Source organism: Embiotoca jacksoni, unplaced genomic scaffold (assembly GCF_022577435.1).
Source record: "Embiotoca jacksoni isolate LCO1_2020_lvr unplaced genomic scaffold, fEmbJac1.0.p SCAF_3, whole genome shotgun sequence".
NCBI classification, from domain to species: Eukaryota; Metazoa; Chordata; class Actinopteri; family Embiotocidae; genus Embiotoca; species Embiotoca jacksoni.
Window position 1 is genome coordinate 19,865,124 of NW_027185381.1, and position 15,949 is coordinate 19,881,072.

General features: G+C 42.6%; 2 protein-coding genes across 2 annotated transcripts; one reads left to right on the forward strand and one right to left on the reverse strand.

Annotated features, from left to right (window-relative positions):
* The first annotated feature begins 365 nt into the window (after positions 1 to 365).
* tsg101a (tumor susceptibility 101a) lies at positions 366 to 8,462 on the forward strand. Its single transcript, XM_069163681.1, has 10 exons — positions 366 to 791; positions 2,363 to 2,450; positions 2,532 to 2,597; positions 2,994 to 3,157; positions 3,485 to 3,611; positions 4,699 to 4,756; positions 5,017 to 5,111; positions 6,200 to 6,402; positions 6,523 to 6,762; positions 6,855 to 8,462. Exons 1-10 carry the CDS (start codon positions 750 to 752, stop codon positions 6,942 to 6,944), a joined length of 1,173 nt encoding a protein of 390 aa, XP_069019782.1. The 5' UTR covers positions 366 to 749; the 3' UTR covers positions 6,945 to 8,462.
* ldha (lactate dehydrogenase A4) lies at positions 8,130 to 15,390 on the reverse strand. The gene is made up of 8 exons (XM_069163682.1): positions 15,252 to 15,390; positions 12,948 to 13,073; positions 12,423 to 12,540; positions 12,099 to 12,272; positions 11,808 to 11,981; positions 11,478 to 11,595; positions 10,372 to 10,495; positions 8,130 to 10,235 (listed from the first exon to the last, which is right to left on the reverse strand). Exons 2-8 carry the CDS (start codon positions 13,071 to 13,073, stop codon positions 10,071 to 10,073), a joined length of 999 nt encoding a protein of 332 aa, XP_069019783.1. The 5' UTR covers positions 15,252 to 15,390; the 3' UTR covers positions 8,130 to 10,070.
* Between the last annotated feature and the right edge of the window lie 559 nt (positions 15,391 to 15,949).

A 15,949-nucleotide genomic window follows, 5' to 3' on the forward strand; every position in this document is an offset into this window, starting at 1 on the left:
GTAACCATCTTCGATCTTACAAAAAAAAAAAATAATAACACTCAATTGTGTATTGATAATCATTTATAAAGGCATCAAGATATCCTGATACTGGTTTTCATAGTGATGTTTATCGAAAGAGGCTTAAACGACCGTGGGTGACGTAATGGGAAGTCCCAGCTACAGCACGAGTCAATCAACAAATCCTTTGTCGTCTTCCTAACGCATAGTCCGCGTGTCGAGATAAAGGACACACAAGTATTGAATTAAAATGAATTTGTTGCATGATTTTTCCGTAGACCATGTGAATACTAGTCCCCCTACCGGCGCCACGGACCACACCTTGGGAACCACTCTCACGTAACCGGAAGCAGTCAAAGAGGACTTCCGGGTGTCCCTTTTGTTGATCACCGGATATTTGTTTGTCGGTCTCTTTTTTTTTTTTTTTTTTAGAACTATTAATAAGCCGTTGTTGTCCATTCCTATTTCTCTAGATTGATTTATCGAATCGTATTGTGTCACCAACAGAGGCATCACTCAAACTGGACGGCGGGGGTTTCGTACAGAAACACGGTGTTAATTATCCGGCCCGAGGCTAGGCTAATGTTAGCCTAGCGTTAGCTTGAAGTCCTGCTAGCTGGCGTGAGCTTGCGTAAAAGCTGTCACTGTAAGCTGGCTTTTTTTTATTTTTATTTTTTTTAAAGTCAGCTGTTCACCCGCGACATTAATAAGAGCGTTTAAAAAAAAAAAAAAAAGAAACACGAAGAAACATGGCGGTTGTCAACGAAGGTGCCCTGAAGAAAATGCTGAAGGTAAGTCTGCTGCTTCTGGTGCAGTTCGCTGAGGTTAGTTAGATGAACGTTTCCTGGAAGTGGTTGTGGTTTAAAACGAGGTTTTGATCCATTGAGTCCGTCAAACATTTTGATTTTATTTAAAAAAAAATAATAATAATTAAAAAAAAAAAAGACTCAGTCACGTGATGCGTTGAGATATCTCTGTTATACTTCACAGTATAGCTCAGCTGCGTCAGTAATAACATCATTGTTAACATCACGTGTTTAACATCGAGTCAGTGTTTTCAGTGTTTTATCATTTGAATATGGTTATGAGTCGTGATACGGTACCCAGTTACTTTTCTATGGTTGCTATTATAATGAAGCAAATACCACTTTTTTTGTTGTTGTTGTTGTTTTTATTCTTCCATTTAGTGTATGTCCTTTTAGTCCTTTATGTCCATTTAAGATAAAAGTACTCTTTATTAATTTCCAATAATCCAAGGGCAGGTCTCAGGTCTTATTAAGGCCATGATCAATCATTTGCATCGTGCAAATAACCGGCTTAGTGATATGTTTACTTCAACAGGATGATTAACAAATGAAATATATCCACACCTGACCACAATTTATAACATAGTACTTTCAAAAACACAATGCCGTGTGACTTTGTCGGATAATCCAGTTTTAGTTGCAGGTGTCAATCTGACTTCAGCAAACCAGTGTGGCAGGTCCTGCTTTGAATTTTTGACTTTGGCACAGTGTGTAATGACCTCATTGAGTTTGTTCACACCTGGAATTAACCTGGGTCTGGTGTGATCCAATCACAAGTGGGCAGCTGAAGTGCGTCTGTTCACACTAGTTTTAGGCGTCTCCTCATGCTTCTCCAACATCACGTACGTAAACAAACAAGTAAAAATAAACATGCAAATACACAGAGACGCAAGGACAGAGGTGATGATCCAAAACACTTTTCATGAAATGAAACCGTTTGACTTTTGTTAATGTCTGAACACTGTTAGAGTTTCACAACCTGAAGCGTCGGCAGCGAATTCAGCAGATTTTTCCTGTATAGAAAATGATGACGGGACTCTTCCACGATTGTAGGTAAACTTCCAAACATACGAATAAAAAAAACCCCAAAAAAAACATACTAAATCCGGAGGATGAAACAAGTGTCGGGTTGACAGCCTGTGTTTTTATTTCGTAAGCGGCTGCTTCACAGCCGACAGTTTGGTGAACCTCTCCTACTCTGTTTACAGTTCAGCTGAGCTCGGTAGAGTCACACAGGAGGCTTTTTCTCTGCTGGATTTTTCTGTTGCTCATTCAAACGAAATCAGTTGAGTAGGTGGGTCCCGTATTATGACCTGGGACACATTAACGTTCACACTGACCGCCTCTGCAAGTAAACAGCTGCAAAGTGTTAGCAATGCTAAAAAAAAATACTCCCTCAGCTAACACCTAAATATATTCATTTTGTCAGCTAATGTGTCCACTCGGGAGACCTGTTAGCTGAGTGTCAACAATTTTGTTTGAACTTCAAATGCACTAACATTTTGTTTACCCCCCCCCCCCCCCCCCCCCCCGTCCCCTTTGTTCTTATTGTCCAGCAATACAAATACAGAGATCTGACTGTTCGTGAGATAACCAATGTCATCTCCCAGTACAAGGACTTGAAGCCGGTGATGGATGCTTATGGTAAATGGAATAATACTGATCTCCTGTTTTTGACTGTCTGGTTTTTGGTCATATGACGCTTTGAATCTTTTTGTATTTCAGTGTTTAATGATGGCTCCACAAGAGATCTGATGAGCTTGACAGGGACTGTCCCCGTGAGCTACAGAGGTAAAGGATCCTAATCACGAAATAACAGCCTCCCTATAAAGCCTTTTACACATTGTTCTTTCATAGACTCTGACAGACTGGGACATAGAATGTAAAGTGTTAGATTCTTTTTATAAACTGCATCTTGTGTTGTGTTACGCCCTTAATTTACCAGTTTTCCTACGGTTCAGGCAGTTCACAGCTTAAATTAGAAACTCAGAAATGGAAACATAACTTTGAGCAAAGCATCCTCCAGAGCTTCTTAACATTGAGGTTGGGGCAGGAAACTAAATATTTGCTTGATTTTAAGATTCGTCCTGAGAGAGTGAGAGTGAGAGAGAGAAAAAAAAAATTGTGTGATAATATTGTCGGGACTTAAGACCAGTCAAACTAACTGTGTGTTTGTGTTTCCTGTAGGCAATATCTACAACATCCCAGTGTGTTTGTGGTTGCTGGACACATACCCTTACAACCCCCCCATATGTTTTGTTAAACCTACCAGTGCTATGATGATCAAAACCGGCAAGCACATCGATGCCAACGGCAAAATCTATCTTCCCTATCTGCATGAGTGGAAGCATGTAAGTTTGATCAATGCTATTTACAATCCGTGTTAAGCATAGTTATTTTTTTTTAGGTATTATAAAAGGGAAAAAGGTTGAGTGTCTGCACACTAACATACAGCTCCAAAAAAAAAACCCAGATTGGATGGACAAAAGGACAGCATTTTAGTGTGCAGACACTCTCCTTGTTTTCCCTCATCAACCTTCTTGTCAAAACGAGGCCATCATGTGGACCACAAATGTAACCGTGGCTGTACATATTTGTGGAACTCTTGACTTGCCTGATGATATTCTGCATTTGTTGACTCGCTCAATAGAAGTCATCCTTCACCGCATGTCTTACAGCCTCAGTCGGACCTGTACGGTCTGATTCAGGTGATGATCGTGGTGTTTGGAGAGGAGCCCCCTGTGTTTTCTCGCCCCACCGCGCAAGCCCCCTACCAGCCCTTTCAAGCAGCTGGACCCCCAAATCGTAAGTGAGATACGTTTGTTGTAATCGAGGTAATCTCAGGGGCCGGGGCATTGTATGAAAACGGTCAAACTGAATCACCACGAACTTCTAACAAAGTGATAAAGTGCTGATATAAATCATTTTTAAGGCTCAGTAACTCTTAGTAAATTGAAAACTTTCTATTATTTCAGTCCCCCATTTATGTCATGGATAGCAGTCTAAATATTAGAAACACCATTCTGTCAAAAATGAAATACAGCTCGTAAGAACCACAAACTACACCTTATCAAAATGTCCATAAAGTTGGATTGACACCTTTCTAAATCAGCTGTAGTGTTTCCCAATAAATTGATTGAATAAAACCTCTGGTATCAATAATTTCCCTTCAACTTGATCTTTAAAATAGAAAGTTGTTGTCATACAAATCAATTGTCAGCTGATTTTTGCAAACGTAAAGTTTAACCTAAAGGGGGAACAAGATGTCAAAACACATGTTGGTCATTGTTACAAATACAAAAAGCAATATTTTCAGACGTCCCAACATCTCACTTGAGGGAGACCGCCAAACGGATTTGTTACCTGCTGCAATTATGTGAAGTTTTATCACAGCTTACTGTGTTGTAGTTTAGTATTAAAATGTTAATATTTTAATGTAAAAATTTTCTCTGGAGACGGTGTTGTGTGAAGTGGCCCTTTTATGATTTGTCTTTTCTTTGTGAAAGATGACATAGTCACAGTAGTTTCTATTATAAATTAACACCCAGGCACAGTTGAAGATTAATACTAGAGTATGGGTTTGCCGTTATCATTGAACAGAGCATTTCTGTGAAATAATTGATTTAGTTTGACGTTAAAATGTCAGAAAATAATCTTCAATAATTATATCTGTGAACGTTTGTATTACGGCTGATGTACGTGTGCGGAAACAACGTCCTTATCGTCGCGTCATGTTGGAAGCGGGTGCATTTATTTCCTTCAGCGCCGGGTGGCGCTCACACATCACTGCAACACACCCTTAAAACTTGAAGGAAACCCGCGCGTGACAAAAAGAGATATTGTGATTTGTGTCCTCAGCTCTGATTGTTTGCATTATTTCTATCTACCTCAGCTTCCTACATGCCCGGCATGCCCGCGGTCTCACCGTACGGCCCAAATCCTAACTCTGGGTAAGATGTTTGGCGAACAGTTTTCAACCCTCTCGGCCAGCTTGCACATGTCCGGTGCATCTCCCAACAAGCAGGTCCCAGAGTGTTTGTTTTTGTGCTTTCTGCAACAGCTCACCTTTACATGAGCGTATTAATCACTAGGAACCCTGTACAACTGGTTCAGTTTCATTGATAGCTTGAAGGTAAAGATGGGTGTTTGAGTTGTTTGAAAACAGAACACGTGAAGGGTCACTTTGTTCATCATGTAATCACGTTTTCAGAGGATACCCACCTTACCAGTACCCAGGGGGAAACTCTTACCCAGCCAGTGCTGGACCTGCACACTACCCCTCCCAGACTCCAGTCTCCACAGTGGGTATGTATTACCTTCCTTTTTTCTTTTTTTTTCTTCTTCTCACGGGTACATTTGAAAGTTGAATTTCGCACAGTGTTTCATTTCTTAGTCAAAAAAAACAATAACTTTCCATGGTCTTGAGTTAACCCTGAATGAATACACTCGACCTTTTGACTCAAACTCTCTCACCCTGTGAGTGACTTCAGTGGCGCGCCGGGCCACCAGTGAAAGGTCGCCGGTGTAACCAGAGTGGAGGGTATTAAAGGCCAAAGGGTAGGATGGACCTGAGTGGAAGGGAGCAGTCAAGGACTGGCGTGCAGGAAGAGCTTTAGCCGTCTCCTATATTTAGTAAAGCAGAAGAAACGGGTTTTCTTGTAGGCTGAGTCAACTCTGACATTTGTGGTGCTGACTGCAGACTGTACGTCAGGTGGTCTTGACTCTGAAGACGTCCATCGGTGTATTGACACTCGCGTAACCTGGAATTTGTCAGCCATTTGAGCGTTTTTTTTGTTCATGTACGTAGGAACAAAAGAAAAAAAAACCCTGAAGCATACAATTGTAGTATCATTGTAAACGATAACAGAGCTTCAATAAAATACCTAATGAATAAATAAATGAATGAGCAATTAATGTCAACTAATTAAAGGTTGTGGATAAAGGAAAAACCTGAAGATACGTTTGGAGGAGCATACGAGTTTAGAGAGTGTAATTGGTGTTTGACTTTGAGAACTGGTTTACTAAGACTCTTAATGTGTTTTGTTTTTTTGATACCACTCTGTACATATTTATGCCTTGCTGCTCAATTTCTCCGTGGTGCTTCTTTGCATTGACTTTAGATACCAGTGACTCTAGCAAATGGGACATTGTTCAGTGTGCCCAACATGTCGTATAGTCATGGGCTCATCAGGAGGTGTGAGTTTGTACGTGACATTCATTTCTATTCCACATTAAACAACCGTCATGTGAAGATAGATATAATAATGGGTGTATGTTCAGTATTTTATACCAGGCTAAGGTAAGGATATTGTTTGAGTGTTAAAGTTTTTTTTTTTTTTCCGTTTCATTTACAATTCACTGTCTCACATGACTTTTAATCTCTTCCTCTTAAGGCCCGAACAGAGACGGCACCATTGGCGAGGACACGATTCGTGCGTCTCTGATTTCCGCTGTGAGCGACAAGCTTCGCTGGAGGATGAAGGAGGAGATGGACAGAGCTCAGGCGGAGTTGGATGCCCTGAAGCGAACGGAGGAGGACCTGAAGAAAGGGCATCAGAAACTGGAGGAGATGGTCTCGAGACTGGACCAGGAAGTGGTGAGTTACGCTCATCTTTTCGGCGTCAAATCTTTATTTCATTGTTTTCCCCTGTCTTCCACTGTTATCTTACAGTATTTACAAATACTTTTGTTTTTCTCGTGACACCGCCGCCGCTAGTCTGAGGTCGACAGGAACATCGAGCTGCTGAAGAGAAAAGACGAGGAGCTGAGTGAAGCTCTGGAGAAAATGGAGAACCAGTCGGAGAACAACGACATCGATGACGTCATCGTGCCCACGGCTCCACTGTACAAACAGATCCTGAACCTGTATGCTGAGGAGAACGCAATCGAGGACACGATCTTCTACCTGGGAGAAGCCCTCCGCAGGGGCGTCATAGACCTGGAGGTTTTTCTCAAGGTAACCATGTCGACAGGAATAGGGACAAGCACAGGCACGCTTAGGTCCTATTTGGTTTCAGCCTCGTTGACTCTTATTTTCTTCTTTTACAGCACGTACGCCTCCTGTCCAGAAAGCAGTTCCAGCTTCGAGCTCTCATGCAGAAAGCCCGCAAGACCGCCGGGCTGAGTGACCTTTACTGACCCACACTGACTTATCTGGAAACGTTCATATCTTCACCCTCCTTAATCTCTTTCTCTTCCTCCCGCCGTTTTACTCTTTTTTTTTTCTAATGTCTTCTTGTATACCAAACAGCTGCTCTCTCTCTCTTTTTTTTTTTTTTTATTCTACACAAAGATCTGTTCTTTGTGAGACAGGAATCTGAACAGCAGCAACAAAGACAAACTACATTAATGAAGAATTGTGAAACATCACGGTGGTCACGTGTATTTTGATCGAACTAAACACGTCTTCGAGGTCATTATGCAGTAACACACATGACCCAGACATGACATCTATACTTTTGTGTCCCAATATTCTGCAAAGCCACTGTCACCACTGTGAACCAGGTACCGTGGTCGACATGACAACCTGCTCAACACGCATGCCATATTGGTAACATTTAGGTGCAAGCTAATTGTGTGTGCGTGTGTGCGTGTGCGTGTGTGTGTGTGTGCGTGCGTGCGTGTGTGTGTGTGTGTGTGAGTGAGTGTGACATTTGTCCGGAGAGTTTGTACTCTTTAACTGGGCTGACGTACAGTCAGTTTGTGTGTCGACTTGTATACAGTAAGCTGCACGGCAGAGTAGCCCACAGGTTCTGTAAGCGATCCCTTTGTCAGACAAATTCATTTGGCTAGTAAGCACAAATGGTAGGGGCTGGGAGAGAGGGGCTCTGTAGAGACCTCCATACGTCCACGCCCTTCACGTTGAAAAGATTAGGCTCTGATATATCGTAAATACCCAGGGCAACTTTTCGGGAAGAACAGGGGTTCAGCCTCAGGATTTATGCTGTACGAGTTCTGGGTCAAGTTGAGTAACCATAGAGCTTTTTAATCCAGCAGAAGTGATGACAAACACGGACCCGAGCTGTCGTGTTGGGTCAGTTACCGAGCTGAGATTTGAGCTCCGATGCCATTTGCCCACATTACTCCAAAAAGTTTGTTTTTCACCCCCCCCTTTTGTGTCTCCCTATGTTGGTGTGAGTGAAGTTCTTTGTGTCAGCTGCTCAGGTCTACCCTCCAGTCTGACTGCATTAACCAGTCAATCATGTACAGTAGTTGTTTCACTCTGTACAAATTCGCTAATTAAGGTGGATGGCAGTCTTGGCATACTTAATTCTGAGGTATTTCACAGGAAATTCTGTTGTTCTCTTTGTTTACTTTTCTTTCTCTCCCCCCCCCCCCCTTGTGCTGTCCACTCATTCTCAGTGCTGCTGAGAAGTTTAGGTTTTCAGTAACAGTAAGGAAAAAGTTGTGAATAAAGCCGAGTTAAGTTAGAGGGTACAAAAAAAACAAAAAACAAAGAATTATTGTACTAATCGAAAAAGTTAACTTATGTAAAGTTTGGTCTCATTTAAATTAGCCTTTTACTAAATGCACTTTGAATTGTATGATAGAGTATCTGTTATTTTGTTTCTTGTTTTCAATTCAACCATAGCCCACCTGTTCTTTTATATCTGTAGATTTATGTAAATCAGTACAAATAAAAGAAATCTGATTTAACGTGCCGTCTCTATCTGATCATTGCGATAGAATTTTAATGTCGTTTTTATAATTGTTTGGCTATTAATCAGAGAAAAGTTGCATCTAATAGTAAATTTTGTCCGTCATATCTTCTGCAAACTCAAAACTACATTTAACAATATTTGCAAACCAGCTGAAATAAACAGCTTTTCGAATCCAGGGATTACTTCTTTTGAAACAAACTCAAAGATCCTTTGCAGGGGCAGCAGTGTAAAAATACATTTGGTGTGGTCATATATCATTCGGCCCAACAAAAGTTAGTGACCACGTTTCGATGGCCTGCATAAAAACCTGCATTTCTGCCCTGCCTTGACCCGTGGCTGCGGAGTGAAAACCGGTGAGTCAGCGGTTTTGCAGACGCATCCAATCTGCCTTTTGCCACGTTGGGCGACAAACACGGGAAGGAACACAAAGACAGACTTGTATCATTATCCTGGCAGATTTATTTGACGTTACGACAAATCATAATCAACATCCAGCTGCCATGACAGGTACGGTTCACTAAGTCAGCGAGTGATTGATAAAGCTAATCGAATGTTATAACACTAGTACATAAATAGATCGTAACAGTATTAACATTTATAAATACTATACGTTTATCTTTTGATGTCCTTTTTTTCCGCCCCAGAGTCTGGCGGAGGAAAAATAAATACAAAACCTTTTGAGGGCATTTAGGGCGCGCAAACAAACAACACCTTCAGAACGGTTCTATTCTGTTATGATCCATAACCTGACCCGTTAGCTCGTGATCCAAGCTGACTCTTTCCCACTGGATCTCTGTTTGAGTTATATTATATTAAGATATTTTTTTTTTAGCAACCCTTTAATTCTCTAGGATCTAAACTCTGCTACTTCTTGTTGCTACTATAAAACCCTGTCCATTAATTTAGTTCTTCTGTCAGTGCACTTGCGGTTAGGTTTGTTTCAAAAAGCCTTCAGGGCCCAGTAGTAGATGTAACATTGCTTCACGCAAGTGATAAGGTACTTTGGTATCACAGGATTTTGGCCAGGTGATTTATGCAGCAGAGTTGTTCTGACTGTGGGCAGACAGGAAGCCCTCCTGATAGAGAATGGAATGTCTCTATTATACTCCAAATACAAAATAAACAGAGATTTACCAAGTGGAAAAAGACAACCAGTAACAACCACAGAATCAATACAAACTATGACAAAGGAGTGTAGAGAAGAGGCAGCGACAGCACACACTAACAGTCAACATACAGCACGCAGAGTATATACGCTCAATACGCAAAGGCCTTCTGATTCTAGAACAGACAGGACAACATAAAGCTCCGACACAGTTTGAACTCGAAGGCTAAAGATACGAGCTTCTTAGAATTCAGTCATGGAGGGACAATTGCAGTCGGGAGGTGGCGAAGGAAACGACAACCGTGTGTGAATATCTGAAAGTGGGTTTGACTGGTTTAGTTACAAGCACTTGGCCTTTTTTTGTTTGTTTTTTTTTTATATTCAGAGGTCGCACTCGCCCATCGCCGCGAGTGACTTGGGGGGTACGGTAGGAGGGAGTCGGCCGCACGGCGTTTGGTGTGATTTCAGGGAGGACTGGAGAAATCAGAGGAGCGCTCTTCACAGGGTGAGCTCCTTCTGGACGCCCCACAGGGTCTCAGCGCTCTTCACCAGCTGCTTCTCCTCATCCGGCTTCAGTGTCATGTGAATGACATCGGTCAGGCCGCTGTTGCCCAGGACGCAGGGGATGCTCAGGAAGACCTCATCCTTCACTCCATGCATGCCCTATTTGATAAAGGAAGATGGAAGAAATCGGAAAGGCCACGGTGAGCAGGTCAGCTTTGTGACATCTGCAGAATGCACGGCACGTTTGAATGAAGAAAGCAACTTGGCAAAATGGGATTTGCCACAATCTCCTCACCTGGACCAGTGTGGACACTGGGTGGACTTTGTGCATGTTCTTCATGATGCTCTCCACTAGGTCAGCCACAGACATGCCGATGGCCCAGGAAGTGTAGCCCTTCAGCTTGATAACCTCATAGGCTCTGCAGTTTGCACAAATAATAAGAAGAAGAAGATTAAAGTTAGAAATGCGTGCCTGTCGGACTGAGCAGAAAATCTGAGCTGTCAGTTTACTTTGATAGTTCTCTAATATCTTTCATTTTCTATCCATCCCTCTTGACATGCCAAGAACTCAGTTATTTCCATGGAAGAGGCAGAAAATTGATTGGGGCCTGTTCATCAGTATCTTAGTTTATAGTTGTCACTCCATGATCCCAGCTGCTCTGGGCTTGATATCTGCATGCGGAGAGTGTGCATGTGATTTAGCCGACTGAATTTAAGATGAACACAGTGCACCGTAACTTCAAATCCGTAGTGTACAATGTAATTTCATAAATACTTTGAAAACAATTCACACAAACAAGGCAAGGATATCCTCCTGCTGCATACACATTGCACCTTTCCTGATATTAGTTCCTCATTGTCGAGGCCTCCTTTGTGTACTTTTCCCCTTTGTCTTTGTCCCCGTTATGAAATCTTTTATTTCACAACTGATATCTTCACAGACCGTTATGATAAATGACTCACTGGGTTGTGCACGGCTGACCTCTCTGAAGACCCGGTGAGGGCCAGATAAGTCAGGCTGACTGGCTGGCAGTACAATGGTGGTGCAATATCAAGCTTTGCAGGGCAAACTTTTGCATCACGTAACTATCAGAGAAATCACACAACTCCATGATAAAAAAAAAAAAATTAAAAAAAAAATACAATGCTGATTATAGATAGGTCATATAATACCTTAAATTTTCATTTATTATTATTCATTTGAAAAATAAAGCATTTTCTTAAACAGGGTTTAATAATGCCAGGCCTTTAAATAGGTAAGACCCAGGGGAGCAAGTGAGTTGATGAGCACTACTCTACATTATAACATTACAGGGAAAGGCACAGTGGAGTTGTTTGTAAGGTAGTTCAGGGTGTTCTTTAAGCTCATTGGTGGATCACTGTTCAATAAGCTTTACTCACCCATCAACCACCATCTTATGCACTTCTTTCCAGTGCTCGCTGTCACCCTCAGCTCCCATCTGTGGGTTGAGGGCTTGGAGAGAAACTCCAGCAACATTCACACCACTCCACACGGGCACTATGAGAAACAGTCAGACATTTAAAACAACAACAAAAAAGGGATAAATTAGTAAATTCTACAACGCAAATTGTACATACAAGTCCAGTCATAGCAACACGAATCGTACAAGTGATGTGGCTGCTCTATCTTAAAAGAGGTCACAGAAAGGTCACGGACCAATCCACGACGGAGGTCTAGCAGGGGGTTTATTTTTAGTCAGATCTGCATACCACTGGAGTCCCCGTGCTCGCCGATGATCCAGCCGTGGCAGCTGGAAGGGTGGAGGTGGAGCTTCTCTCCCATGAGGTGGCGGAAACGGGCAGAATCCAGGTTAGTGCCAGAGCCAATGACGCGGTGACGGGGGAAACCACTCAGCTTCCAGGCCACGTAGGTGAGGATGTCCACTGGGAGCGCGGCAAATGAGAGGAGAAACGATCAGCCGCTCAGCTTCACCGAGGAGATTACGCACGTTTCTTCTGTAACCACACCACACATTCTCCACGCGCACTGATCTGTCTTACCCGGGTTAGAGACCACCAACAGGATGCAGTTGGGGCTGTACTTGACGATGTTGGGGATGATGAATTTAAAGATGTTGACGTTGCGCTGCACCAGATTCAGACGGCTCTCGCCCTCCTGCTGGCGGGCACCGGCGGTCACCACCACCACCTTGGAGTTGGCTGTCACACTGTAGTCTGACAAAGCGACAAAGAAAAAGAGCGTTCTGATGCGGCGACATAATAACAGCTTCGGTGAGGGCTGTGCGGGGTAGGATTAAGAGTCCGACTAGAATGAAAGCAAATGTTTCAAAAGCTAAAAGGAGAGTTATTTTTGCGCATTCTCACCTTTGTCGGCGACAATCTTGTGCGTCTTGAGGAAGAGGGATCCGTGCTGCAGGTCCATGACTTCACCCTTCAACTTGTCTTCCATCACATCAACCAGGGCCAGCTCATCACACAAGTCCTAAATATATACATATGTACATAGTGAGTCAATCTAATATGTGGATAGTATAGTATAGTGTAACCATTCATCTATGTCTTGGCTTTTTTTTTTTTTTTTTTAGCCGCTTTTGTTAGTTAAAAGACCTTCGACCCGGTTTCTTTTAGCCTCTATCAATCCTCCTCATTGTTATGAGAGGAAAAGTGTGATATAGTGGAAATGCAAAGTTTCCTTTCAATAACGAGGCAGCACACAAGCTTTCCTTTCTGTAGTCAGCACGCCCTCGCAGCTTATTTGACTGTAGCCTTCTGAGGTTTCTCAGTTCAGAGTCCATTTTGTAGATCCATATCATTCCATTCACCGTGCTCTCGACATGCATTTTTAAATATGTACTTTTCGAGGGTTTACCTAAAGCCCCTGACACTCACCTTGAGCAGTACACTGATGGCGGCGGCCATGCCCACCATGCCGACACCGACCACTGTCACTTTGCTCCTGCTGCCAACAGGCTCCTCCTTCATCACATGGCTGATGAGCTTATCTTTGGTGGACATCTGTAGGAAGTGAAGAAACATATAAAGAGAGTGAAGGGTACAGAAACAACCGTAAGTATATATAAAAGCAAAACAGTAAAGTGATTGGGGAAGAAGAACATAAATGGGTACCGAGAGTAAGGAGGGGAGGAGGAAGGGTGAAAATGGAATAAGAGATGCAGTAATAGGGTGCTGCATACTGTACACGGTAGTTTGAATGTGTTTTTTTTCTGGTAGGCCCACAGAAGAAAATCCATCACTGGTTTCACAATGACAGAGTCAAACTCAGATTTCCCTTTTTATTTCATCATCATTACAGAACTGAAAGTTTGACATTTTCATAACCCCAAAAAGTTTCATTATTAGAGAAGTCTCCTCTTTCTTATCTTTACTTCCCCGACTGGTTTCCAAACGGAGCTACGTAGAACCTTTTTTTTAAATCTCCACGGCAACCAACTGCCTGGAGAAGTACTGCGGCCTCTTTTCAAGCAGCGGAAACCCTCCCCAGCTGACGTCACACACCAACCCTTTATGTTTCCTGGTTGAGCAGCCAAGGCTCATGTTTGCAGGCGTTTACATCAGCAGCATGACTCGGCTGCTTCTCCAGTGTTACGTGAAGATGAGCACGTAGTCGAGCACCCGATAGGATAATACAGTTTAATACCACCCAGGGAGGGTATTTATGGGTTTGCACACAATAGTAGGATATGGTACACCTAAAATCCCATTATCCAATCATCTCTCCCTCAGAGGTGAACTGAAAGCTTACTAGCCAGCAGAAACTGACCCTGAGGTGTGCTCGGTTTGCTCTATACAAGAGGACCCTTTGTTCACTTACAGTAAAGGATTACTGTACATGTTCTCTTGTGGCTGTAATTCTTTACTGTTGAACTGTGCTGTACACACCAGGCAAATTACTTCCTTAGTAGCATGGCTGAATAAGGATTACAAGGAAGATTATTAGTAGCTGAAAGAACTTGGCGTGATATAAAGAAGGCAGATGGATGTTTTGTGTCAAGTTTAGGATTATGTGAATATCTGGGATTTAACTTAAGCGGCTGCTACACCCGACTGAACGAGTAAAACTACTTTTGTGCTCGCTTGCATTGTCACATATTTGCCAGCATTTTATGACATTTACTTAATTGAAACACCAACCGGTTATTAAGGATTTATTGAGCTTCCGTTGGGGGTGGGTGGGGGGGGTGTCATGTATCACAGCCGAGGCCCAGTATCTCATTTTTTTTTCACGTTGCTAGTTTGCACATGTTGTGCAATCCAGAATTTCAGACAGCGTGACCAGACGAAACAACCAAACTTTCAAAAGTTATCCTCCTGGAGGAATTTTACCATCAGGAAAAAAGAAAAAAAAAGAAAAAGGATCTCCTTTCCACTAAGACACAATATTTATCCTCAACTCTTTGCCCAAGAATGACAGTCAGATTCATCAGAAAATGTGAGCGTAACAGTAGATCAAAATCTTGAAAATCACATATCTAGCAAAGCAGTGAAGCACCATTGATAACAGACGTATCTGCAACACTCTCGCCAAGATCCTCTCGATCATGGGCCAGCATATGAATGCGGAGCATTTCTTGAGCCTGTGCCTTCAATTATGGCCAAGACTGTCGCCTGGAGATGGATGGTCGCCAGCGGCAGCGGAGTTCACGCGTAAAAACACTTGTGTAACACTTGCGCATATTACGCCGACCTGCTACAGGAAAAACCTGCGGAACATTAGAGCTGTTATATTAACCTTAATACTTTGGTATATTTCCTGTATTGTAAAATGCATGTATGGATTTTGTGAATAAATAACATTTTCCATCATAAGATAATTATAGCCATGCGTCCACATCATTCAGGAAACTGGTGAGCAACAAGTAGAAAACTAAACTTACATAGCTGCATTTAAAAAAAAAAAAAAAACCTCTATCGGCCTTGTTCACAAATAAACCTTCCTTGCGCAAATGTGAAACACACAGAAACGGTATTAAAAAGTGAAATTGGTTTCAGCCTTAAATCCAATCAATTAACAGTATCGATTAAACAGCGACGCGCCCCTCTCTGCCCTGCGGTTGGCGATGTCCGTTTTTTTTTTTTTTTAACAACCTTTAATCAGACATAATAAATGATCATTTCCGGGTTGAACACAGGCGATATGCTGTCTAATGTCGCAGCCATGATAAACTTTCTTACCTTTACGGTTTCAGTTAAAAACAAGTAAAACACGAGCTGGAATGTCTCTCTGCCTCAAGTGTCGCTTTTCCGCAGAAGTGCTGCTGCTGCTGGTGTGTGTGTGTGTGGGGCGTGTGTGCGTATGTGTGTGTGTGTGTGTGGGGGGTGTCTCCCGGTATTTAAAGACAGCCTCCTCTGTGGGCGTTACGCACGTCCATACCTAATGATGGCGGATGTGGCTGTGGATACCGGGCGTGTTGCGTGTCACGTCCGCGGCAGACAGGATGCACTGAGCTGGAGGAGGTGCGTCACACGGCCCATTTTACTACTCCTTTTTATTATTATTTGTGGGCAGCTTGCTTTTAAAATGGTTAAATTCACGGACGTGCTTTCGTGCGCGTAATGGAGTGTTCCCGACATGCATCTTTGGGGGATTCTTTAAAGTCCCCAGTTTTTAACGTGTCATTTATCCCAAATGGAACAACAATAGGCCTATTACGTTTTTTTTAATTACACGTGCTCCATTTCATTTGTCTGTTGCTACGAGTGGGTACATACAATGTGGAAGCTGTTAAAAGGAAACGGTTCACACGGAGTGATTGGATGATATACGCCAGCGTGAGACGACAAGATCAACAGTATTTTCACGCCACCTCCTGTCCAGTTCAAGCTATTGCAAAACAGGCCGGTTTACCCAACCCTTTCAGTGTAACAGGCCT

What these genes read in the sequence shown, in the direction of transcription:
- tsg101a (XM_069163681.1), top strand. Translation starts at nt 750, where the DNA reads ATGGCGGTTGTCAACGAAGGTGCCCTGAAGAAAATGCTGAAG. An exon ending in TGTCCCCGTGAGCTACAGAG is followed by an intron (nt 2,598 to 2,993) that starts GTAAAGGATCCT and finishes TGTTTCCTGTAG; the next exon opens with GCAATATCTACAACATCCCA. An exon ending in ACCTGGAGGTTTTTCTCAAG is followed by an intron (nt 6,763 to 6,854) that starts GTAACCATGTCG and finishes CTTCTTTTACAG; the next exon opens with CACGTACGCCTCCTGTCCAG.
- ldha (XM_069163682.1), bottom strand. Translation starts at nt 13,073, where the DNA reads ATGTCCACCAAAGATAAGCTCATCAGCCATGTGATGAAGGAGGAGCCT. An exon ending in CCATCAGTGTACTGCTCAAG is followed by an intron (nt 12,541 to 12,947) that starts GTGAGTGTCAGG and finishes GTATATATTTAG; the next exon opens with GACTTGTGTGATGAGCTGGC. An exon ending in CAAGATTGTCGCCGACAAAG is followed by an intron (nt 12,273 to 12,422) that starts GTGAGAATGCGC and finishes TCGCTTTGTCAG; the next exon opens with ACTACAGTGTGACAGCCAAC.